General features: G+C 39.8%; 1 protein-coding gene across 1 annotated transcript in view; it reads left to right on the top strand.

Moving 5' to 3' along the window:
* Positions 1-24,541, top strand: part of jak1 (Janus kinase 1) — a 40,905-nt gene extending 16,364 nt beyond the window's left edge. The window contains exons 11-25 of the mRNA XM_084355321.1: positions 864-1,062; positions 4,218-4,327; positions 5,763-5,918; positions 6,141-6,228; positions 6,346-6,473; positions 6,607-6,745; positions 9,485-9,636; positions 9,754-9,904; positions 10,756-10,844; positions 11,139-11,331; positions 12,425-12,549; positions 12,747-12,919; positions 13,224-13,341; positions 14,126-14,236; positions 15,480-24,541. Of these exons, the coding sequence (XP_084211447.1) occupies positions 864-1,062; positions 4,218-4,327; positions 5,763-5,918; positions 6,141-6,228; positions 6,346-6,473; positions 6,607-6,745; positions 9,485-9,636; positions 9,754-9,904; positions 10,756-10,844; positions 11,139-11,331; positions 12,425-12,549; positions 12,747-12,919; positions 13,224-13,341; positions 14,126-14,236; positions 15,480-15,599 (2,052 nt within the window). The 3' untranslated portion in view covers positions 15,600-24,541. The remainder of the gene's footprint in view (positions 1-863; positions 1,063-4,217; positions 4,328-5,762; positions 5,919-6,140; positions 6,229-6,345; positions 6,474-6,606; positions 6,746-9,484; positions 9,637-9,753; positions 9,905-10,755; positions 10,845-11,138; positions 11,332-12,424; positions 12,550-12,746; positions 12,920-13,223; positions 13,342-14,125; positions 14,237-15,479) is intronic.
* Positions 24,542-26,534: the final 1,993 nt, after the last annotated feature.

Consider the following 26,534-nt stretch of genomic DNA (forward strand, 5'->3'; position numbering starts at 1 on the left):
ACCAAAAACTTACTGACTGTTGTCTCTCAACCTATTGATTTTACAAGGACGGTATAAACTAAAAATAAGTTTAAGAAATTAAATATAAGTGATCTGAAATATTGGTTCAGTAAATGGAGGAAACCCAAAATTCATAAGGTGGATTGTTAAGAAACTAAAAATAAAAAGACAAAAGTTGCACCTATACAAGATATCAGTTTTGAAGACTGGAATCATAACCAAACTCTTTTAGGGATAAACTGATGTAAGCTCAGATCCTGTTATGCAATCAGTCTTTGTCCTCATAGAGTCAGAGATAGATATCAGCAAACAAATGTTATCAGTTTATCTTATATTGGATTACAGGATACATAGAACAAGACAGGTCACTACAGTTGATAACAGCTTTATGATCCTGCAAGGGAGGAAATGCCCCCTCTCTCTCTCTCACACACACACACACACACACACACACACACACACACACACAAAATGAGATTAACAACACTGTTTACACACTCTTATGTGGTGACTGAATAAATGCTAAGATCGCATAGCTGACACACTTATGTTGTGTTTGCATTTGTCTATAGAGCTTTATAAATCTTTCTTGAAAAAACGATACAGTTTGAAATATAAATATAATTTCTTTAGAAACCTTTGAGACTTATGTTTTGTTTATTTTTCCAGGTGATGATGCTCGCTTTACTTGAGTTTATTAGACATCCTTTCACATGACCACTCTCTGTTCTTCCTTGTTCCTCCTTGTTCTGTAATGTTCATTTTAAATGTTTGTCTTTCATCTAAAATTGTCCTTTTCACTGCCGTTGCTTGTATGACCTCTTCTTCAGTCTCACTTTGTCCTTCTCTTTTTCTGAATCCAGGATGACATAAGCGAGTCCCGTTCTGTGCGTCACTATAAAAACTTCCAGATCGAAGTGGCCTCCGATGGGTTCCGCCTGCATGGCACTGAGACGTTTCGGGCCACTCTCGGGGAGCTACTGGAGCACCTGGAGGGCCAAAGTCTTCGCACTGACAACGTCCACTTCCAGCTGCTGCGCTGCTGCCCTCCACAGCCCAGAGGTAAGCTTAAATCCCCTGACAAATGTTTAAGGTAAAGTTAATAAAGTTGAAAATGTTATTTCTGTAAAACGTATATTATGACTTCCTGTTTAGTCTGATCTTTTTATTCAGCTACAATAATTACAGCAAATACTATACCAGCCACATCAAAACAAAATTGTAGAAAGCCTAGTTGTATTTGAAATGAAAATCTATCACACAATTTACAAGGCACATGAAGGATACTGCAGAGCAACAGCTGTAAAAGAATTTAAAGAAGATAAGACAGAGGAAGTGGAAGCGTTGACAACTGAGATGGAAAGTGGAAGACCATTTTGAATCCAAGGAGAAAACATTTTAGATGACTGCAGTTTGACTTTTTCTTTTTGCAACACTTTGAGATAAAGAAGCTATTTAAAGCAGTTGTGGCAAGTATCACAAGAAGTGTGATAGAAGTGATAACAGACTGGTTTCTGAGTCACATCTTCATGAGATGGGAAACAGAAAACCAAAGCAGAGTAATTAAGGACCTATGATTAAAGGCAGGCATATTTGTCATTTATGTTTCCTGTATGTTGGTGGCTTTTGTACTGTGTCATGTTAGCTAGCCAGAGCTAACATATGTCATTATAGTGAAAATGTCCATATAAATCAGGTCAGTGTGGCAATGTGTTTTGTATTCATTTACAGCGTATGCACCCTTTATTTATTATAGAGGGGAAATCCATTATGAAAGCATATTCCTGAAAACCACTTGCACCACGTGGCTAAGGTTACTTTGATTCTTGTAAGAAGCAACAACACATGCTTTAGAAAATCCATTGACGAGTCTGCAGCACTCAACACATTTTGAAACAGATTGCACAGCAGATTGAAAAATCCTGCTTGCTCTGGCTTGTAGTCTGCTACCTTGGTCCAATCCTTGTGCAGTACAACACCTCTCTGTGCACCTCTTTGTGCAGTGCTACATCACAGCAGGTTGTGGTAACAAGCACAACACCACACCCAGCTGTGATGTTTAGTGGGGTCAGAAGTACAACAGACTTGAACCTTAGAGGTCTGTGAAGAAAAGCTCTCCCCCCATAAAAGATTTAAAGTGGAGTTGCTCTTTACTCTAAGTGTATGTGTGTGTGTTTGTGTCTCTCACTAACTGGGGGTAAGAGAGGCCGGCATTGAACAACATGTGTGTCTGTGTGAAATGGTGTCAGGGAGGAAGAGAGTTGTAAATGTGGGTTTCCGGAGCCAAACTAGCACTCTTGTGTTTACTTCACTCAGGGAAAGGTGGAGCCATCTATGCATGTGTGCATGGATGTGTTGAGATGTTTTTGTTTGTTTGGGGTTCTGTGGTGTTGATTATTATCAGAAGGCATTACTGTTTTTGGCTTTGTCTGCTTTAGAGGAAGATAAAAGACTGGAGTGCTGTGTTGTTGTGCCTGTTAAAATATTTATAATTCTTATAAAACCGCCTTGCATCAATGATAACACACTGGCATGCCCACATCCAGACGATAAGATGCATTTTACTTAGATGAAAGAAGGATTGCATGGTTTGAGAGTGGGAGTGTTTGTGTGCCTGATTCAGACCCAGAGTAAACGACACAGGCTAGGCTTAGATAAAGTGGAGAGTTAAAGGGACAGTCCCACCTAAAATCAAGAATGCATATTTTTCCTCTCACCTGTAGTGCTATTTCTCCATCTAGATTGTTTTGGTTTGAGTTGCGAAGTTTTGGAAATCAACCATAGAGATGTCTAATGGAACTAGATTGCATACAACAGCTATGTCTGTTTCCAGAAATCATACCTGGTTACTAAAGATAATCCACAGTCCTTGTTGTGAGCGGTTTCATGTGAGAACTATCTTCTTTCTGCTGAACTACACCATATCACTGCGCAGAGAGAAACATGCATCTACACATGGATGACAGGCTTGTGCTCAGGAGAGGGTGGGATGTAAACGTTAATTCTTGGCTGAGCTGTAACGTTAGCTAAGTTAGCTATCTTAGTTAGCTAGCCTCTTGTCCAGGAGTAGATGCATGCTTCCTTTTGCCAATGATACAGAAAGAAAATAGTTCCTACATGAAAATGCTCACAACAAGGTCTGTGGATTGTGTTGAGTAACCGGGTCATGATTTCTGGGAAGAGACATTGCTGTCAAGTTTTTCAAATGTACTTTTTTGGCGCACCACAAGCCAAGTGCCATCTAGTTCCATTATATTCCAGAGAAGGCAGACATCTGTTTGGCCGGTATATCCTCAAAACTCAGCAACTCTCACCAAAACAATCTAGGTGGATAAATGGCACTACAGGTAAGAGGAAAAATATGTAATTTGATTTTTAGGTGAACTTTCCCTTTGGACAGGAGTGAGTGCGCTGCAGTATGTAATACTCAGTGGTAGGTGTGGTTACATGTATTTAGGTTTTGCATGAAAACACAGATGGCATGTTACTGAGCAGTGCTCTTTACACTCTTTGACGGTGAATGTAGGGTAATGCTGATGGAGTGCAGATACTTTTTTACCCCCTTAAACCACAGTGCGCTGGTTTTGTCACAGCATTAGACACCCACACACACACACACAGTACGGGCACAGAGACACAATTTCGACTCCATCCTCCCACACACAGCTCTGTATATACAAAAAATAAACTGAATCAGTATGGTAACCCGACCTGAATAGCTGTTCACATCATTGCCACATTGACGTAATTGTTGCGAGCTTGTTTCACCACGTGTAAACATAGTTCTGCTTTCATGCGGAACACCAGTGCATACATGAGCTTCTATACGTTTGTAGCATTCTGCTGCAAAAGACAATTCAACCCAAGTTTACCTCGCTGTGAACATCATTTCTGCTTTTATTGTTGTCGACTTCACTGTTGTTGTGTGAACACAGCACAGACTTGTCAAAACAATCCAAAGTCCTGACAGTGTTACAATAACATGACCATGACAACAACACAAGGAGACAAAACATCCTAGGATTATCTAACAAAGGTAATTGTCAGCCCTGCAGCTTGATTTTGATGAAGAAGAATCTAAGACTCCATCAAACTTTTCAAACAGTCAGTTGTGGTGTAAATAATATACACTTTGTGGTATCTACAAACTCAACAGCCTAGTAAGGCCCTATTTAAAAGTGTGCTTGATTGTGTGTGTTTGTGTGTGTTTGTTGCAGAGATCTCCAACCTGCTGGTGGTCACTAAAGAGAGAGCACCGGCCCCTCAGACACCAATTCAGGAGAGTCAACTCAGCTTCATTCGCATTCTCAAGGAGGAGATTGAACAGGTACAGCCTTCTCACCTTCATGTCTGTTTCCCATGTTATGATGTTACTGCAGTTCTCATGATGCCATTATATTATGTCAGCAGATGTGAAGATGTCAAACGCTTTAAAAATGCTTTGAAAACAAACGTTAAAGCTTCAATGTGCTGCAATATACGTATGTAAACGAAAGTGAGAAAATTACAAAATATAAATATAATGCAGCCTTACACCAGACCACGGCAAAGTCCAACCTATAAACACACCACAGTTTAGTCAACACACACACAACTAAAGCTGGGACATTAACGCAGCCGATTGCATTTGCATTTTCTGTGATAGAAACCTTGATAATGTAAATGCGAGGAATGTAACTGAAATTCTCTCTCAAGTTCTTCGCATTTGCATTAATCCACACTGTTGAACTTACACATTTAGTTACTGATTTAATCTTTTCTTTCTTGCTGTAATTTTCAGTTATAGTATCTAAGAGAAAAGGGAAGTCCTTGAATGTGAAGACACACAAATTAAACCTATGCAGGCATTATCTATATATATCTCAGATTACATATTTGCATATCTTCCCTGCAGAGCGCACAGTTGAACTTAGTTTTGTCCTATACCTATACCTATAACTGTATGTCATCTGCACAAGCAGATGTTGTTTATCCTCGAGCACAAATAGATCAAACACACTGAAAACATGTATTTAATAATAATTTGTTAATATATATATATTATTTGTGTTCAGATTAAAATTTGTCTTCAGTCTTCAGTTTGGCTGTTATGGCCATGTTCTTTTTATAATTAGTATTTTAATACAAACATTGTCACAGTCTACTCAACAAATCAAATCACTCTTATCTATTTAATGGATATATAATAGGCATGTTCTCACATTACCACACATGTATATTCCATAATCTAACCTAATTCACAAGCAACAGTTTAATGCTCAGACAAGATTGTGAATGTAAGTCTTATGTGTGCTTTGCTTCAAGATCTGTCCACATTAACATATATTTCCCTCTTAGCCACATATTTCGCTGTCCTTTTCTCTGAGCTGACAGAAATGTATTCATTTGCCAACTCTGTGAACCATTTCTGGAGGGGTCCACCTGGGTTCCCCCTGTTTCTCTTTATAATTTGCTTTTAACCATTGTACTAGACTTGTACATTTGTAGATCACTGAGAACATATTGCCTCAGGGAGGGAAAAGCTCAAAGTTGGTCTGGGTAATGTTTTTAATGCATTCATGAACCCTTAGCAAAAAGTTCTTAATCATAGGTAGGTAAATACGAGTTGCCTCAGAGATACAGCACTTCCTTTCCTAGGCTTAAGCCTAAACAGTCCGAAGGTGGTTGCAGTTACCCAGTTTTTGTAGTACCAACAGTTTTGATACTGAATATAAAGGTTTTATTAATGCTCTGTCATCTCTGCTCCCTGCTGTGTTAACCAGGAGGAGCACCTTGGCCGGGGCACAAGAACCAACATTTACTCAGGCACACTGAGGGTGAAGAATGAGGAGGCGGAGGAGGATGCAGGTTACTCATCCTTCCAGGAGGTTAAGGTGGTTCTGAAGGTGCTGGGTTCTGGACACAGGGACATCTCCTTGGTAAGAGATGCTCACAGTTCTATAAAGGGCTGCACTCAAACCAAATAATAATTATTTAAAATAGTTGGTAAATAATTTAATAGTTGACAGCAGACTTTGGTGACATCCATTTTGTAACATGTAACCACACAGAATACTAATACTTCCTAGAAGCAGCTTGTTTCAAAATAATCAGACCATGACAGTTTCTGTAATGAGTCATCTTTGTCTTTCTGTTGACAGGCCTTCTTCGAAACAGCCAGTATGATGCGACAAGTGTCCCACAAACACATAGTGCTGCTGTATGGAGTGTGTGTCCGCCAACAGGAGAGTAAGTGCATGTTGATAGCTCTGTGTGTGCACATTCATGTGAGGTTGGGGCTGTTCTTTTTATATATATATATATATATATATTTGACGCTGTGGTGTTTCTCTTTGTGTTGAACAGATATCATGGTTGAGGAGTTTGTCCAGCTGGGACCGCTGGACTTATTTATGAGGAGGCAGCAGATCCCACTCAGCACACCTTGGAAGTTCCAGGTGGCCAAGCAGCTGGCCTCAGCCCTTAGCTACTTGGTGAGACAGGAAAACACACACATACACACAAACTATAGAAATTACCTGCACCACGTTAGGTCAATTTTATCAATATAATCTGCCCTCTTGATTGTGAACTAATAGATTTGTTTTATCACGTGTGTGTTTGTAGGAGGACAAAAAGCTGGTCCATGGCTTTGTGTGCGCTAAAAACATCCTGTTGGCCAGGGACGGACTGGACACAGATGAAGGAGGGCCCTTCATAAAGCTCAGCGACCCAGGAATACCGATCACAGTGCTCACCAGAGAGGGTGAGTATAAAGTGCAGCAAAACATGTTCCCTCTCATGGTTACTAAAAGTGAAACCTAACTGGTGACAAAATAAGTACCATGGTAAATTTCACAGTAACTTCCACTTTCTTTTCCAGTCAGCTGTAAATGAGAGTGAAACCAAAGTGAAAACGCATGAAATGGCCCAACTACAGCCACTGACATTGGAAATTACTGCTGCTGCTGTTCTTTGTCTTTTATGATTGTAAATGAAGAGACTTTTGGTTTTGGACTGTTGGTTGGCCAAAAGAAGTAATTTGAAGACATCACGTTGGACTTTGAGAGACTGTGATGACCAGTTTTCACAATTGTTTTGACATTTTTATAAGACTGAATGATTAATTGATAATCGATAATCGAGATTAATCAATAGTGAAAATAATCATTATTTGCAGCCCTCATCAAAGTCGTTTTTAAATATGCTTCTTGCTTGTGTCCTAACACTTTTAACTTACATAAAAATCAATAAAATGCTTGTTATGGCTTTTTCATGTACTGCCATGTCTGCTTAAAAGTCGCCCTCCCCTCACCTCTTCCCACAAAACGAACCAATAAAAAAAAAAAACAATAAAAAAGGAGAGCAGTTCCGATCAAGCAGAGGTTGTCAGTAACAGGAGTCACATTTGTCACAAAATCAATACACATTGGGCACATTTCCCTCTCAGACTAATTTGTTTTACAAAAGCTAGATCTGAGTTCAGGGAAGATGGCCCAACAAGGACATTTCTCGGATTGCACAGTTCCCCTCAAATGGCCGCCTCATGTTTCTTTTTGTCTATTAGAAATAGAAGTTGTGTGATATAACACAGTGTGGCTGATAGATCGGCAAACCACAGCGCAGACTGGAAATGTTTCTTAGCAAATGTCTATCGCCACACGCCCCTGGGGATGCTCCTCCCTTCCTCTTTCTTCCCAGAACTCTTAACATTTCTTCTTCTGTCTCCACCACTTTGCAGAACAATCAGTCTTCCAGTTACACATTGATGTTCTTGTACATAGATTTGATTGAACACACAATATAGTGGATAAAGTGCTGAGAAACCCACTGGGAGTTTCCTTTTCTTCCCAGCAATCTCCAATCACTTTACTCTAACCCTCAAGTCCATTCATCATTTCCTCACTTTCTTTCTTTTTTCTCTTTCTCTTTTTGTCTTTACACTCAATTATCTCCTTCCCTGCTCTTCATCTTCAGCCTTTCAGCCCTTCCACTGTTTCTTACTCTCTCTACTCCTCCTCTTCCAGTAGGAGCTACATGTACTTACTAACATAAAGCCTTCGCCTGATGTTATGGATTTGTGGAGCCAAAATGCTAACGGTGAAGGTCATCCAATCAGTTAGCCATTTTCCAGTCAGTCATATATTCCAGCTAGCAGGTGTCAGACTTCTACATTCAGTGGATGCAGTCAGGCAAAGTTTGAAGCCAGCTATACTGTATTTTACTCGTGGTTCTTAGTGTTTTGGTGATAAAAGGCATAAAATTATCGATTTTTATTAAAAGATAAATATAACAAGGTTCTATAAAGACAAAATACAAGCAGACAACCGTTGAACGTGAATATGAATTTTTAAAAAAACATTTTCTCTAAAATTAATAATGTGTGTGGGTCAACCTGCTGTCAGAGAGAGGAGAACATCCAAATAGAGTTATGTTTTAGCATGGAGGTTTTGTTTTAATCATATACTTACTCTTTAAAGATAACATTTTAGGTAGCTAATTTCTTAAAATAACAGAACTTGTTTAATGATGCACTACTGATTTATGTGATATCTGGAGGGAAATATAAATACGGAATGTCAAGACGGTTTCATTTAGGTAGTACAAATCACAAGTCTTCCTCAAAGTGCTTTACAATCTGCACAGCATACATTGCCCTCTAGCCTTCGACCCAGGACGTGGACAGTCAGAGAAAAGGACAAAACACTGACAATACACACTAGAGGGACCCCTCTTTGAGGGCAAACTGACGTGATATTGATACCATATATGAGGTTCAATAACAGTATTACATAACAAAAGTACAATATATAGAAAAAGTAGACATAATTAGGAAAGTTAAAAGCAAACCTGATGAAGAACGTGGATCAAAGAAGATGTTGATCTACTTCAGGTGTCGCCAGGACTTGGACCACAAAACTAATATGTAATACTAATATGAACAGCCTGATGAGGACAGGGTTGGTATGGTTTTAATTAGAGCAGCAGTAGAGCAGCTATTAATTATTCACCAACTATTTTGATGATCCATTAAGCGGTTTGAGTAATTTAAAAAAAAGAAAAGGTTAAAATTCTCTGATTTTAGCTTCTTTTCTGTTTTCACTCCTCTTTGAGACTGAACATGTCTTTGGGAAACTTGAGGACGTTATCTTGGGCTTTGGGGAAACACTGGTGGACATTTTTTACACTTTTCTGACATTTTATAGACCAAACAATTAATTTGATTAATCAAGAAAATAATCAACAAATGAATCAATCTGTTGAAGACCTATGTGTGTAAGAAAGTAAAAAGATTCTTAATAAGCTTTAGTCAGTATGTCACACATGGAGAAGACGTTACTTCTAAGACGGCGCGGCTTGCCTCTGAGTGTCTCATCACTCCACGCATCGCTCATCTGCACATTCGTCAAATTACTTTCTGTGTTTTGTATTTCACACATCTCCAGTAATCATCTGTGCTTAATTGATTTAATGTTGCTAAAGCTGAATTTGTTTGCCTCCGCAGAGTGTGTACATCGTATCCCATGGATCGCTCCGGAGTGTGTGAAGAACGTGTCCTCCCTGAGCGTGGGAGCTGACAAGTGGGGCTTTGGTACCACCCTGTGGGAGATCTGCTACGATGGAGAGGTCCCCCTCAAAGAGAAGAAACTCACAGAGGTAGGGGCTCACACAGGAACCTTTTCACCTTCTCTTTGCACCATCACACACTAATGATCACATTAACTCTGTTTGCCTGCACCTCCTCATTCATATGTATGTGTTTGTGCTGAGCAGAAGGAGAGGTTTTATGAAACGGAGTGCCAACTGGCCACCCCAGACTGCAGAGAGCTGGCTGAACTGATGACCCACTGCATGAACTATGACCCCAAGAAGAGACCTTTCTTCAGGGCTATCGTCAGAGACATAGACATGCTTGAGGAAAAGAGTACGTATAAGGGGAATGTGTGCACTGTACATGATATGCTTGGTATTTTCTTTTTTAAAGTAAAGTAAAAGTAAAACCTCATTTTGTTTCTGCAGTGTAAGCAGTTTTATTGCAACTGCGTCAGGCTTTCCTGCATTTTGGTTGTTAAGGTTGAACAGACTTAAGTGTACCCTGCAGAACAGGCTGGAAAAGCAGGTACAGGTTGAAAAACTTGAGGAAGTTGCTAACAGTTGGAATATGATCTGTATGTTTTGCATGTTTAGTATCTCACCTAGCTGCAGCTTAGAGCACAGTGCAAAGAGAGAGAGAGTTGTTTACTCAACTCAGACGTGCATGAGGAAGTTCACTAGGTGCATTATCACTGATCTGCCCCTCAGCTGGGCCCCATGGCAACATAATAGACTCTGCTCTTCCACCTGCTGGCCAGAAGGGGATACTGCACTGCACTCAGCTTATTAAAGCTAAAGCTTGTTACGCCCCTTAAGTGTCTTTTATTAAAATCCAAAGACGGCTTCAAAATCCCCTTAATTTAAAATGTCACTTTTCTATGTGTTGAACCTATTAAGGCTTAAAAGATCATATTTAAAACACTGTTTTGATTACATAAACTACTTTATAATTATTGAAAATGGTGATACAAAATGAGTCTTGCTTGAATGATGAATTGTCCCTCTATAAGTAGCCATTTGTGTGGAAACCAGTGCAAGCGAACAGTTGCATAACCACAGAAAATTCTAGTGAAAACTTCAACACTGTCAACCACAATAGACTTCCTATGACGCAAGTTTGCTTATGTCAAAAAAAAGATGTTGTACACAACATGTTTCATGTTTCTTTTTATCATCTCTCAGACCCTTCTATCATACCCAAGCCCACACCAGAGGTGGACCCAACTGTGTTTGAAAAGAGATTCCTGAAGAAGGTCCGAGATCTTGGGGAGGTAAACTAATGCTGGTTTTTGTGCAGATTTTCATCATTGATCAACGAAGTGACAATTTCCAAATGTAATTGTTTCTTCTTATGTGGGTCAACTCCATTAACTACAATACCACCAGTATTATAACCTAAAACAAGCTGAATTCATTTAACAACATCCATTCAATATAATATAGAGACCAACAATATACAAGAGCAGATGCAGAACTGAAGTAATTTATGCAATGGGAAGAAGACTAGAACTTGTTCATGATTGTTCGAATAACTCAAATACATTTCTCCCATGTTCTGCGTGCAGGGCCACTTTGGTAAGGTCGAGCTGTGTCGCTATGATCCTCGGGGAGATAAAACAGGTGAGCTGGTGGCTGTGAAGTCTCTGAAGCCTGAGAACCGGGAGGAGCAGAGCACCAACCTGTCGCGTGAGATCGACATCCTGAAGGCACTCTACCATGAGAACATCGTCAAATACAAGGGCATTTGTCAGGAGGAAGGTAAGATGGAAAGACTGCAGACACATAAAAAAACACAAACACTAACAAATGTATACTCGGTTCTTGACAAATCGAAACCTGCATGTGTTGTAGTGCACAAGTAGGTTATATGTTGTTAATTCAGGTGTAGTGGACGTGTAGTGTTGACATCATGCTCGTTGTGGCACATGTGCTTAAAGACACATTTAATTTAAGGGTTAGGGTTATTTATGGCACTTAACCATCTGTATTCATAAACCAGTGCTTTGTGCTCTCTGACAGCAAGCCAGCAGAAATTAGGCTTCTGGTGGTTTAGCTTAAAAATAAAAGTATGGTAAACAAATGTTTGTTTAAAAAAAAAATGGGTGCTGGCAGATTCTAGTAGCAGACATGAGCTACTAACTTCTAGTAAAACTGCTCCCATCTTGTCCTGTTCCCCCGTCATAAAACAATTAATGGTCATTGTAGATTTTCTTACATAGATACATGCAAGTGAAGCCTTTAAGGGCAGGTGTCACGTAATGTGCAGCTTGGAGTCCTTAAGTAAAATCTACAAATTGTTGACATCTTAGTGATTGGAGTACATTTTACCAGGTATCCAATTTAATACGTGCAGACCCAAACAAACAAACACGTATCTAGCTAATATTTCCAGAATCCTTAAAGACTCGCAGACACATCTGGATTATAAAATATTCCATCCGTAGCACAAAAGGAAAACGTTGTTTAACAACAAGTAGTGACACTGTTTTCCATCTAGGAACCTGGAAATAGTTCCTTGTTTTATTAAGAAAAGGAGGCATAACTCTTTTAATGGTGCAGTCTACTGAATATTTTTTCATCAAGATGTTTAGAAGAGATGATTGTGAAAATACCGTCAAAACAGCGAAAAGTGATGTTAAATGGCCTTGTGTGCTTTTCAAAGATCCATTAAATCATTTTTGGGAAAAGCAAATATTTAGCTCTGAGGTTTGAGGTTCGTAGTGGTATTACATGAGAAGCACAAACTGGGGTTAGCATTTATACACACCCACAAGTACACACAACATCTATATATATTAAAGCACAATTTGTGTCTGTCTCTGATTGTATTTATGTGTTAATGTGTTTGTAGGCGGTCAGGCCATTAAGCTGATCATGGAGTACGTACCACTGGGCAGTTTGAAGGAGTATCTACCCAGACGCAAAAAGGACACCGACCTCAGCACCCTGCTTAGCTACTCCATCCAGATATGCAAGGTAACAGTTTGTTTTTAAAGAACTGTTTCTTTGTACCATCAGGCGCTTCTCTGTCTTATATTGACTTTTAACGGACTAATAGTAAAATAGCAGCCATCAGCCTTCATCACCTAACCAATATATAGTTAAATAAGGTGATAATTTAGCAACCACGGTCAAGCAGTTTGTAAATGTTTAAATTTTTTCCTTCTTTTAAGGGAATGGACTATCTGGGATCTAAAAATTACATCCACCGGGACCTGGCTGCCCGAAATGTGCTGGTGGAGAACGAGACGACGGTGAAGATCGGAGATTTCGGCCTCACCAAGAGCATCAAGGATAATGAGGGATATTACACCGTCAAAGATGAAAACGACAGCCCTGTCTTCTGGTGAGTCGAGCGGAGGGAAGGAGATGGACGCAAATTTTACTCTCTGACTCGACTATGATAGCTGAGATCTTATTGTTAAAAGAGACTCTGTAAAGGAAGGAGAAAATACAAAGAGGATCATACTAGATGAAATAGTAAGGATCAGAGGGTCGATGTCTGCAGATAGACAGTACATGAACTAAGGAGAGAGATACTGGGCTGATTGAGACACGGGGGAAACTTGGTCACATTAACACAAAAACTTAGCGTACAACAGTTTGATCAACTGGACAAGTATTAATGCTCGTGCACTTTGTTTTTTCAGGTACGCTCCAGAGTGTCTGACTTACTGCAAGTTCTACCGAGCTTCAGACGTTTGGTCCTTCGGAGTCACGTTGCACGAACTCATCAGCTACTGCGACCCCAAGAAGAGCCCGATGAACGTGAGTATACCACACTCTCCGTTTTGTCTTTTTCTCTCTCTATTTTACACCCTTTTAAATCATTTTCTATTTTTTTCTCATGGATTGAGGTATGCACAGAGAGGCGCAGTCACGCAAACTCTAAAGTCACAGTTTGTCATAAGACTAAAAACATATAAAGCTATGAAAATACATTATTAGAAAGACTACACCCAACAGTTGCATAGATGACACCATCTCATTTAATGCTCACCAAACTCTTTACAGACACCTTGTAGAGTCGGTCCTGTATGTTAGCAGCTCGTAGAACGCAGTAATTCTCCTTTCACATAACTGCAGTTGTCAATATGGCCAGATTTATTGTGATTTTTACTTCTGGGCCATGTTTGTGCTGGTGATGTATATTGAACTAGACGGTGTAGTTTTTACTATGTTTACAACAAACTGTGACTTTCTTCGCTTGCAGAATTATCTTTTAAATTGACGAACATGTAATTTATGGCACAATTAAAAATGGATCAAAAATGTGTCTCTCCTCATTGACTACAAATAAAAACAAAATATTTAAATTAGGTCCTGAGCCCGGGAGGACTTAGCCTCTTTATATATTAATTATATTAACTTGTATCTCTTGTATGTGTAAACTAATAAGATGCGACAGAAACTAAAAAGTAAAAGTTCTGTACTCATCACTGTCTTTAGCCCATTTTCACTGGAGTTGTATTTTCATGTTAGAACCATTGAACAGTGAATAGTGTTGTACTTGGTTTTCTCTTCTAACCCGTCCTTGTCCTCGCCCATGCAGCTCTTCCTCGACATGATTGGCAAGACTCATGGCCAGATGACTGTCATGCGATTGATAAAGGTCCTGGCAGATGAGAGGAGGTTACCACGTCCTGACGGCTGTCCTGAGCCTGTAAGAAACTCTTTTCTCTTTATCAACACAGCAATGACACAGACACAATCTGTATTGTCTTTATTTACAAAATGAATGCAAAGAAAACAAAAGATAAGGAGAGGAAAGCAAAACAACAACAGTACAACAATAGTCAGAATGTTTGAGTTCTCAGGTGAGGAAGAGAAGGATACAATCAAGTCAGAAGACCTGCCTTTTATAAAAATGTGTTTTTTAATAAGAGGTTAAGAAGAGAAGAGCAGAGAAAGGGGGCTCTTCCACAGTCTGGGGGCCTTAAAAGCAAAGCCCTGGTCACCCTGAGGCCAGAAACACGATCCACGCCAGTACGTAGACGCAGACACAGGATTGATTTAACATGTTGTTATATTCTTGGATTCGCGGCTTAACCAGTTTCACATGGCTCTAGCTGAGGACTTGACTGTATGCATTGACATATTTACAACATTTCATCACCTCTTCTTGTCTCTCCCTCTTCCTTCTGTGAAGTAGTTTTCACATGGTCATTGCAACTCTGTAATTAGCTCTGTATTGCCCCATTCAGGAAAGACTTTTGTTTCCTTCACCTGTGCCTAAAGGCGCTGACACACCAAACTGACATCAAAGAACTAGCTGACTGCTGCGTCATCTGCTGTGACTACAAGTTATGATTACGCAGCATTTTATGACACCACTCTCGCTAATATAGCCACTTCTGATCGAGAATATGTCTGATAAAAAGTTGCAAATGGCTAAAAATCTGGAGAAAATGCACCAAATGGGTGAAATCATGGATACTACAGCGACAGGCTGAAGGGGCTTTCTATTTCTTTTCCAGTCTTCTTGTTGCACACATGAACAGCCAATCAGAGTGGTTTCTCTCATGACAAGCGTGGCCGATCAGTCTGGTGTGTCAGGTCCTTAAGAGCACATGTTTATTATGTTCACTGGGAGGCCTGTTTGTGCCAGCTGGGCCAGGCGTCGTCATTTGCATTCACGTCCTTGCGTGGACCATGTTTCTGGCCTTACCCGCCAACCTAGGAGAAGAAGTATCAGAGAAAAGCTAACAGCACACCTGTGAGTGACTAACTGTGCCACCTGTAGGGAAGTTATAGCCACTGCAGATTATATATCTGCAGACAGACATATGTTTATGTGTCCTACTTACCGTCAAAGAAAGTCAAATTTTAATGCTTGTGGTGCCTGCAGAAAATACGTGTTTTACATGTTTACCGCCTGTAATTCCATCACAATTCATGTTCGACAGGTGTACGAGCTGATGCTCAGGTGCTGGGAGCAAATGCCTGAGAAGAGGATCACCTTTAGCCAGCTGATCGACGAGCTGACAAAAATGATGCAGCAGCTCCAACCACAGAACGACTTTTAAACCTCAAACTGTTTGAGGCTCTGGGAGTGAAGACGGCAAAACTGACCCCAGATCAGCATCTGCTTTGTGCAGCTTCACAGTACTGAGAGACACAGCTCCTTCATACTCACATATAAACCTTCCACAACTTTGGTATAAAGACTTGGTTATTTTAGTCCGCTATATTTTTAACATTTTTATTTGATGCTCTCATATTGGTCGTATTATTCTGATATTTGATTATTTCGGATGAATAAAATTAATCCTGTCAAATCTTGTAGCCTTAGCCCATGTTTAATGTGACCTTATATCTTCCAAGTATAGCTGTCTGCGATGTGAGAAATATCAAACTCATGTGGACTTGTTGCTCATATAATGTGCTCTGAAGGCCTTATAATCATGTGGACTCGTGGCTGATGTCGCTCATTGAAGCTTGATAGATGGAAACCGAGCAACGGACTGATCACTTTTACAGTTTTAAATGGTTTCGTGGCGTTATTCTTTATAACGGAAGCTGCGTGGATCACTGATGAATCATGTTGAGAAGTGCTTGGATGGATGAGATGAAGAAGATGGGACACGGGCATTAACACAGAAACTGAAGATGGCTTTTCAGCATTTTGTGCCACCGTTGTTTGCTTCATGGACTCCTCAGTTGGAGGGAAAAATCTCCTGATTATTTCTTTAAGAGAGCCAGGGAATGATCTGTGGTGAATGTTTGGATTTTCTGTTCATCATGTGCAGATGTCGGCAACGTTCCTCTCGCTGCATTCTTTTAGAGTTAGAGAAGTAGTTCAATTGTTTCAGTCATTTTTGAGCCAAAATGCCAAACATTCATTGGCTTTAGCTTCTCAATTGTGAGGAGAATCTGCTTTGTTTCACAGTTTTTAGGAAACAGGCACTGTTGTCAGGATTGAGAAAGAAAGACAAAGCAGATGAATCCGAAATGATAACCGTTTACTGGCAACCAGACACCAATCACAATAGTTTCCATGTGAAGTAGCTGCTTGAGCTTCATCTGCACAGAAACAGAAAATCAGACATTTCCTTTTCTTTTACGGGTTATTGCTCTCTAACCTCGTCACACCAACAAGAAGGGATCTTTTCCATAAAAACAAATCACTTCTCTTACACTGTGTGAGGTCCTTTGAATGTTTGAGATGGTCCTGTTTGTAATCTTCAGTTCATTAAGTAATGTAATGGATGTCTGATTAGCCCTCACATACAGCACTTGTTAGTCGAGGAGTGAGATTTAAGAGAAGTACCCGTGAGAGACACTTGAGGGCAGCATCACTTCACTTTCTCTCCACTGTTTTCTTGTGGCTCCTTCACTTCAATTCAAATGCGTTAAAGCCACAAATACTTTATGACATGTTTATATACTATACATATTAAAGCAGAATAAGAGCCAAACGCCATTGATGCAGACTGTTTATGGAAGAACTTGAGATGGTAAAGGGGGTTTGAAGTGCGACAGAGAAATGATCATTCACATGGCATTTTATGTTCATTTGTTGTTCTTATAGTGACAAGAAATGTTCATAGCTATGCACAAATATGTACGTGCATTTTATTTTTTTCTTTGTATCCTTCAATATGCCAGAAAATGTATGAGTGTATAACATATAAAGTGTATTTTATGTGTGTATGTGAAATGGTTTGAGCAGAGGGATTTTTTTTTGTTCCTGTGTTAAAACCATCAGTACATTTGAGCCATGTCGCCACGAAATCTCTCTCAGTCAGATATGATCATAACTTCAGTTTAGAAATGGTCCATTCTAATGCAACTGTCTGGCTATTTACTGTGAATGTTGGTAGAGAAGCAAAAGAAAAGGACTGTCAAGAAAACAAAGTTGCGCTTCAGTCCACATTTTATTTAGGAATGTAAAAGACAATTCCTTCTGCTCAAAATAAGAGAAAGAAAAGAAATATATATATATTTTTCAAAAAATAAGACAGAAAGTATGACTTATGGAAGGTAAAAGTATCCATAAATACACAATGAAAAAATAAATAAAATCATGTTTTGTTCATCAATGTTCTGTCTGTGTCAGTCCAAATGCAATATATTGTTAACTACTGAAAACAGGTTCTTCTATATATTACAGTTGTAAGTATGCATGCTAAAATTGCTCTAGAAATACCTTATTCACAGTAAAACAATAGCAATGTCAGTGTGATATAAAATTTTGCAAAATCTACAGTATATTTCAGGTCAGAAAAATCCACATACTCAAAAAAAGCAAGAAACTGTTTACAAAGCAAGAAGCACAGCAAATCTATAGATTTATCTACAGCCATTAAAACGTGTCAGAAAATCTGAAATACTTGAGTATTGCAAAGCTTTTGGATCAACACACACACACACGCGCACACACAGTCATTCACTATTGCAAAGTCCAGCCTCACCACTGACCTTGTGTAATATGCAGAATACATACTGGTACAATGGCAATGCACTGAAGCTTAGAGGAGGCTTTGTTTACACAAGAACAGAAAAAGATCTGGATTTTAACCTGAAGTGATTCAGCCGTGTTTATACTACAAACAAAAAAATCACTAGAAAATCACTATACAAGAGTACAGATAAGATTTTCTGTTCTGATGTAAATAAGCCCTCTGAAAATAAAACTGACTGCATTTTCTTCTCAATATCATCGTTTATTAACAACTCAAGACCAACAAAAAATAAGCTGAGGCTGCGTTCACACAGAAACAGAATTCATTCTGAACTCCTCGAGGTGCGAGCTGCAGCTGGCTCACTAACAGGTCACCACGAGATTCAAGAACATCCTTCACTTCCTGTGTGTGTGAGCAGGCTCCGTTTGTGCTGTGTTAATCTCGGTGGGGGGAACGAGGCCCCCTGTGAGTACAATCATCATGAGGACGTCACGTCTAGTTGGTGGCACAGAGGCACAGAAAAATAATGAGACACGACCTCTTCTCCACCCGTCCAACCACTCAAGATATACACAACATTCCCCAATAAAACAAGGTCTGATAGTCTACAAAGGCAACCACACATTTAACATGGTTTCTTCCCCAGCTGTAGAACTATTTCAGTTCATACTGAAACTGTGGGAGGCAGTGTTAAAGATCATAATGCAACATGACCGATTCGACATTAAAAAAAACTCCAGGCTTACAAAATGAAGTCTTTCTGTATCCACATCTGAGGATAACAGGTTACTGAAGAAGTACTTTGTTGAATAAAACAAAACACGATGGAGATTAGAGACTATTCAAAGGTTTAAAACAAGACATGCAAAGGTGCGTTAAGAAAAGCGGATCATTTAGGACTTGTAGAACAGCTGCAGGCACAGAATCACCTGTGAACCAAACTAAGCTTACAATCTAATTGGATGGCACACAACAGCTTTGAGAAAAGATTTGAATAAATGTAGGTGAGGTGATGAAATGACAAAAGGTGCCAGGCGTTTCTTCTCTTTTTGTCTCCAGCCAGCACGAATGTATGAAGGCCGGTTGGCTCGGCCAGCACCTCCTCCCCAAACCAGGCTTTCTAGCTCCACAAAGACGGGAACTTTAGAAAGCCTACATAGTAACTGAATCATTTCAAAGTTCTCAAACCCAACTTTACTACAGCTGCATCTCCACTGCAGGAACTTTTCCCAGGGACTACGAACTTTTGGAGGAACTTGAAGGAGCCCAAATTAATAAAACTAGCCTTGCAAGCATAAAATGAATCATAACTCTGCAACTACTGTACAAGGTCTATATGAGTAATCTCAGTGTCGTAATAAAGATAGCACTCGTGAGACTTCAGCAGACGTTACTGGGTCTGAGTGGAACACAGACTAAATTAAAAATGTTATTTCTGCCTATCAGAATCTGACACTTACAGAGTGAATAGCTCCTTTGGAATTATGCAGTTGCAGAAACCGAAGCACAACGTCAGAAGATGACAGATCATTTTCTGTGCCAAAACTCTTATACGCTTATAAAGTGAAGCAGAGCAAAGTTAAGGAGGTTTTAGTAGAAATACGTTTAAGCTCTTTCAGAAAAGTACAGGAGCTTTGGGGCTGTGGAACGTCTGGGGGAAGATAACAGAGGACACCACAGACACAAATACCATCAGACTGCTATTTCTACGGTGAAGCATGAACATAGAGGCTCAACTATCTCAATATGATTTTTATGTATATGTCTCTTCCTGTGTAGAGAACAAGTCCAGGCTGCGAACAACAACACATTTATATGTGGCTTTTTATATTTACATCTTGGGGCTGAAAACCACAGACAGGTCATAAAAGTCAGAGAGTATTAAGATGTGAACTAACACTTGGTTGTTTTGGTCTGAACAATAACAATATCATCAGCCTCATCCTTGAAATGTGATCGGGGCAGATTTAACAGGATTATTCCGCACATTTGCACGTCTCATGACTGACAGGTTCGGAGGCTCGATGCCAACCGTGACCTTATGTGTCCGACTACAATTAGACTGCTGTCGGATCTCTGTGACAGCGAGGGAGGAATGGTGTTTGTCAGCTGGCCCGCGGCAGAAATGCAACCTGTGATCGAAGAGGCTGGACGAAGAGACAAAAAAGCATAAAAACAGGAGGGTGATAATAAATTCATATAGACTCGGATCACACTAGGAGAGCTGTGTGAGGGCGTAGGGGGAGAAATGCTCTGCGAGAGTCGCACTAATACAAACAGCAGAGCAGAGAGGAGACGTTTCCAGTGTGTTGAAGTGTGTGTGTGTGTGTGTGTGTGTGTGTGTGTGTGTGTGTGTGTGTGTGTGTGTGACAGCTACAGGTACGTGCAACATGCAGGAGTCTGGCAGACACAACCAACAGTCTTCACCGAGCCAGTAGAGCCAAGAGGAGAGAACTTAAAAAAAGAAAAAAAGAAATCCCAGCAGGCTGAGCGGCTGAAGGCAGCTGGAGTTGTTTTTCCATTCCTCTCTCTTTCTTTCTTTCCTTCTTTCTTTCTTTCAACCTGTCTCTCCTCACCCCCATTACCTGCCAAGAGCACATTTTTAGAGAGCTACACCCACAGAAACACACTCCTACAATTACTGCTTCCAGCACACACAGTGGAGGAAAACACCACTTCGACTCTCATTATCTGCAATCTGGTAACATTACGGAAGCAGGGAAATGATGCAACTATTGTGAGTGATTTTTCAGATTTTTTATTTTGTGTATAATCACATCTCCGACCAGCAGTTTCTGGCGAGCAGGCGTCAGCAGGACATGCTCACCACTAGCTGTCATACCCTCCTAACAGTTAAAGGTAAAAACGAAAAACGTCAAATAACAGCGAAAACCCACCAGAAAGCACAAGGATGGTGTTTCTATATGTTGCAAACACAATCAAGAAGACTGGGAGACATGTAAACAACCTCAAGGACGCGCACGACAGCAAATCCACACGTCTTACTGGAGGTTGTTATGGCGATACATGAACACTGTGACATTGAGAGTACAATGAAGATATTACACTATGGTTCGAACATACAGGTGCTGCACCCTGATGATGATGATTGTTGGTTTTGATGGCGCCAACAAGCTGTTTAATGTTAGCTACAGCTGTGACACTGAAGTGTAGGTGGGTAAATGTAACATTACTGCCAGTTCCAGACTGATTTGGAGAAATAAAAATCACCTGTTCATTAGATTGTAATGTAATGTGAAATATTAGACCTTCTCCGTCTCTCTTGGTTGCCGATGCGAGCCTGTGGACGATTTGTTTAGTGTGTTTCATGCTGCTGGACTGTTGATTTCTTTGTGAAGGACTCAGGTCAGCTTTGCCTTGACAGTCTAAAGGATGTGAATTAATGCACGTTCAAGTGCCTCGTCTCGGTGCTTCTCTCTGCTCCACTAACAGCAAGTTAACATTGGTTTAGAAATGGTGTCTGCCAACATAAACTAAAGACCGGCGTCCAGCACGACGCAGAAGTTCCACCAGAGCCCCTTTAATACTGAGACTGGACAAATGGATTTTAAATATTATGTTCTGCAAAAGTGGAAAATGTTGCAGAAGCAGGCAAAATTAGATGGACTGGTACCTTTTGCCCAGTTTGGAGTCGACCTTAAAAAAGGGAGCTTGCTCTCAATGGTCCCTCCCTGTTTGAAATAAAAGATGATGATAGAGATATTTTGCGAGGTGTTTGTTTATCAGCTCAGTTTGTTTGTTGTGTGTGCAGTTCTGAAATTCATACCAACATCCTTCTTCTTCTTCTTCCTCACCTTCTATTCTAATTACTTGAAAGTTTCAGCCAGATGTGCTTTTGTAACAGCCACTCTCTTTAGACATGAACATGACGATTATACTAATGACCTGTCGACAGCATGTGAAAGGTAGAGGAGCCATTAACAGTTAATTAGCGTTATTTCTAAGACCTGTTGGCAACACAATTAACACCTATTTAGTTAGCAGTTTTTGAGCTTCCTGTATGTTAAAATGACTGAATAATTTAGTGTGGATGGACTAAGCTGAAAAGGGGAAGACAGGCGGACACTTCACTTCTTGTTTAAGTCCAACACAGTCATTTCGGCTCCAGTCTGTTTTGTGAACGGCCAAAACTGAATGTGTGAAATCAGAGGAAGCTCTGTTGAGTCTGGTGACACTGAAACATTTACACTCCGGGTTCTGTCCTCGCAGACTCTCAAAACTTCTTCTCTGTAAACTTTATCGTGACATAATGCAGAGAAAAAGCTGACGCAGCTGTTCTAGTACCACTAAAATACATTCAGGCCTGACTGACTTTGGTGGCAGACAGTCGGACTGGAAAACAGACAGTCAAGAAGACAGACAGGGAGGCAGAAAGACAGACAGGGAAACAGTCAAGCAGACAGCGCTGTCTAAAATCTGCTGCCTCAGTAGTTCAAATCCACAAACACAGAGGCCCCCGTCTCTGGTCCAAACACACACATATCTGCCTCTATCTCGCTTATAGCGAGGGGGAAGTGAGAGCAAAACGAGACCACTGGAGTCCAGCTGACTACTTTTCATCCACTCACATCATTTAAACTTTGGCTCAGAGCCAGACCATAAAGCCAAGCGGGCAGAGGAACATGCTGTTTCTGAGCAGTTATGGTTGATTCGAGTGGGGGTTAAGTTGATGACAAAGTGGTGGAGTATGGGAAAAAACATCTAAAGAACTGATTAAGAGGAGAAAACGCAAAACAGCTTCTACAAACAGCCACAGATGGAGAGAGAGAGGCAGGAAAGTAGACTTGATGACAGACAGACTCCCAAACTTTTATTTTTAACAGAAACTCACTGGATCTGCCATTTCTACAAAATGAGTTTTGTTCGGTATTTCCAGACAGAATTATACACAAGCCAGATTGAGCAACAATGTTTAAAGTACACACCTATACAACTACTACTACTACAATATGCTGAGTCTGAGCCGTTATGGTTGAATCAAGGGGGGTTACGTTGATGAAAGAGTGGCACAGAATGGAAAAAAAATCAATTAAAGGAACTGATTAAGGGAAGAAAACGAAGTACAAAACAGCTTCTACAAACAGCCACAGATGGAGAAGGAGATGTGAAAGGAGATTTGACGACAGACACAGACTCCCAAGCTTTTATTTTTAACAGAAACTCCCTGTGTTAGAAGGCCGATCAGCTGGATCTCCTGCCATTTCTCTGAAATGGGTTTTGTTTGTCATTTCAAGGCAGAAAAATACACAAAGCACACTGAGCAAACAGAGAGCAGGTGAGGAGAGGGCCTCAGAGATGTTTCAAGTTCAGATCTACACTTCTACAACATATTGAAGTTTTATCCTTGTGTGACACTAATAACTTAAAATAAACTGCTGAAAAGAAAAATATTAAGGTAGAAATGTCTACTCAAGTGACACACAGAACTACAGCATACAATCCCAGCTGCATTTTAAATGATTGATTCTGAACCGTGAGGATAGCAGACACCTGCTATTAAACCAAATCAGACTTGATGGGAAAAATGTTAATTTGGAGTCACATTTAGAAATAAACTCCCACACACTGTCTAACTTGCAAAATTACATTTATTCGCAACGTTTTTGTACTGGACCTTCACTTTTTTCGCTTGATGAAGGTCTAGTGCAGACACGTTGCAAATTAATGTAATTTTGAAAGCTAGACAGTGTGAGTGCAACCTTTGTTCTACTCGTCCCTCGCCTCTGCACCTGGCTCAGGAAATTGCATTAGCAAATAGCTAATGCAATATTCATTTATAATAGGTTCAATATTTGCAATAGCAAAAAAGCATTTTTTCTCTATCGGTTAACTTTAATAATACTGAGCAGGTCTGAAAGACGATTCACCAAAATAAAAGCATTTTAAACTGCCACACCAGCAATCATACTGGAAACAGACAAAACATAAGCCACAAAAGCGCAAAGACAAGGTAGTAAAATTCAAAACAATGGACATTGGAAATATAAATGTGTGCTAAATAGGAGGTTTATACAGAATGATTTTTTTTCCCTGGTGATCCATTTTCTAAGTCTGATATAATTCTGGAGAGAAACTGTCGGATAATTTCTTTTTTTCAAAAAAAAAAAAAGTTATGGCAGGAGAAAAGTTTTTGTTTGTTTTTGTAATACTCATTTTGACCACAAGAGGCTGAAGCGCACCACTGCCTCATGTTCTAAATAGGACTAAAAGCAAAAAAAAGTCATGTTTCCTTCAGGGGAGTTTTCTCCCTGCACACGAAACACAAGATACATCTATTGTGTTAGCAGGATAGCACCTTTTCTTTTCGTGTGTGAAACCAAGTGGAAAAAAAACTTTTCTCCTCATAATTTCCCCCACTCAGTTTCACACTAAGATTGATGGCAAAAAAATAAGGACCTTGGATTATGCTGGCAAAACTTTATTTTCCACCAGTTCTCAAATCATAAACACAGGATAGAACTTTTGATCAGACTTAGAAAATGGATCAGCAGAAAAAAAAGTCTTAACTTCTCCCTCAGGGCTTCTGTGGCGTTTAGAATATTTTTTTAAAGAAAATGGCGAAGAAAAAGTCAAACATAACACATTTTTTAAAATGTTTATAAGATAAATATACGATTAATCTAATAATTATTAATCTGCAATATGTATAAACTCAAGTTTGCTCGAGGTAAAGCAGGACATCATCAATTAGCTGAACTTATACTTCTCAGATTTTAGGCGAGTGTTACGAACGTCAGGCTTTAGTGTAGGAAAATGACTCAAAGTACAAACATGAGAAGACTGTGGGTAATTTGTCCAACAGTGTAGAACAGAAAAAAGAAAAGAAAGGGAGCCCCACTGAATGCAAAAATAAGCGAGGAACTTAATTATGCTAAACACGTGCCCGAAACGAGAAAAAACCTTTGATTGGCAGCTTTTCCGGCTGATCCTCTTCCTGCCCGGATGTGTGCAAATATTTAGCAGAATAATTCTTGTCACTTTATTTGCATTCTATCGCTCCTCTCCTTTCTCTCTGTGTGTTTCCACATCCTCCATAATATATGTCCGGGATGCAGCCTTCAAAATGCTTCACAGCTGCGTGTTAAATATGAACTGAAAGTGAGACACACACATGAAACACAGCGCAGAGAAATGGAGTTAGGAAAGATGTAATTAGATGAGGAGCAGACAGCAGAGATGATGGAAAGATACACCGAATAGAGGGATAAGTATTGCAATTTAATGTTCAGCCATTTTATTAGTACTTAATAAGCATACCTGCACACCAGCACTCCTACATCACCACAGACACTCTCCTGTTATTGTGTCTCCACATGCACAAACATCCTGTTTACATCCAGCTGTTACCAGACTGACGTATACCTTATTATCTGATCTCTCCTGCTATTGCGTTTCACGGTGTGTGAGCGTGGCTGCCACACAAGTAATATTCTGCTCGGTGATGTATAGTCAGATAGTTAAACACACGAACACACACACACGAACACACACACACACGCAAAGAAACAGAGTGTATGAGCTGTTACGTGGGCGTATGGGACGCTGTGCGGATGGCATTGACACTTGAAAATAAACATTTCACATTCATCTTTCTACAGTAGAAGGAGACTTATTAGTTATTGCCGGTTTGTTAAACAAGAGGTCTGTGCACATAACGAACCTAATGACCAAGCTGTTGTGTTACAGCTCCAAGCCCTCTCCTTACAGTGGTGAACATCAAACACACCTTCTGGACATGAATTATGATGCAGTTCACAGCCTCTGCTCTAATATTTATAATTCTGTGGTAAAAACAGGATTGAAATAACAAAAAGAGTCTTGAAAAACAGACAAAATCTTTTTATCACACCAAATAAAGAATCATTTCTTTGTTCCTTTGTGGCAATAAATCCGCTCTGCAATGAATCACATTAATAGTGTGCAACCCAACTGCGAGAATAAATGTTAGCTACGTTTCTGCAAAACCACATGAATCAAAACTGAATATTTCTCTGTTGTAACTTTATGTTTAAGGTTGAATATTCTATTTCTCTTTTGTCACAACAATGTCATAACACACGTATAATCTGTTTACAGTAGGTTTAGGCACAAAACCCACTTGGTTAAAGTCAGGAAAACATAATTTGTCCGACTTCCTGTGAAAAACAGCCGGTTTTGGCCACCACAAAAACGGCTATAATGTGAATGTGATATGCCAAGTTTGGTACAAATATAAACCTCTGGCTGACTGTGGTTTGCAGAAACATTAGCTGCTAACATTATATCCTTGCGATTGGGCTGTTATTTGCCTTTTCTACCTGTTTCCCCTACAAACTTAAAATTAAGGTGCAGAAATTCTGCCAGTGGCCATAAACAAAAATCGCACGCACAGCGGCCTGTTTAAGCATGTGATGAGCAAATGATGCAAAAATGCTTTTGATTCAGAAAATCCCTCAAATGATAAAGACTGTCTCAATTTCATACTACATACCAACCGTATAACCATAGTGCCTGTCAGTTTACAGAAACAATCAACATAGTTTACAGTTTTATAGG

Source organism: Pagrus pagrus (genome assembly GCF_965226575.1).
Source record: "Pagrus pagrus genome assembly, chromosome: 6".
Lineage (NCBI taxonomy): Eukaryota > Metazoa > Chordata > Actinopteri > Spariformes > Sparidae > Pagrus > Pagrus pagrus.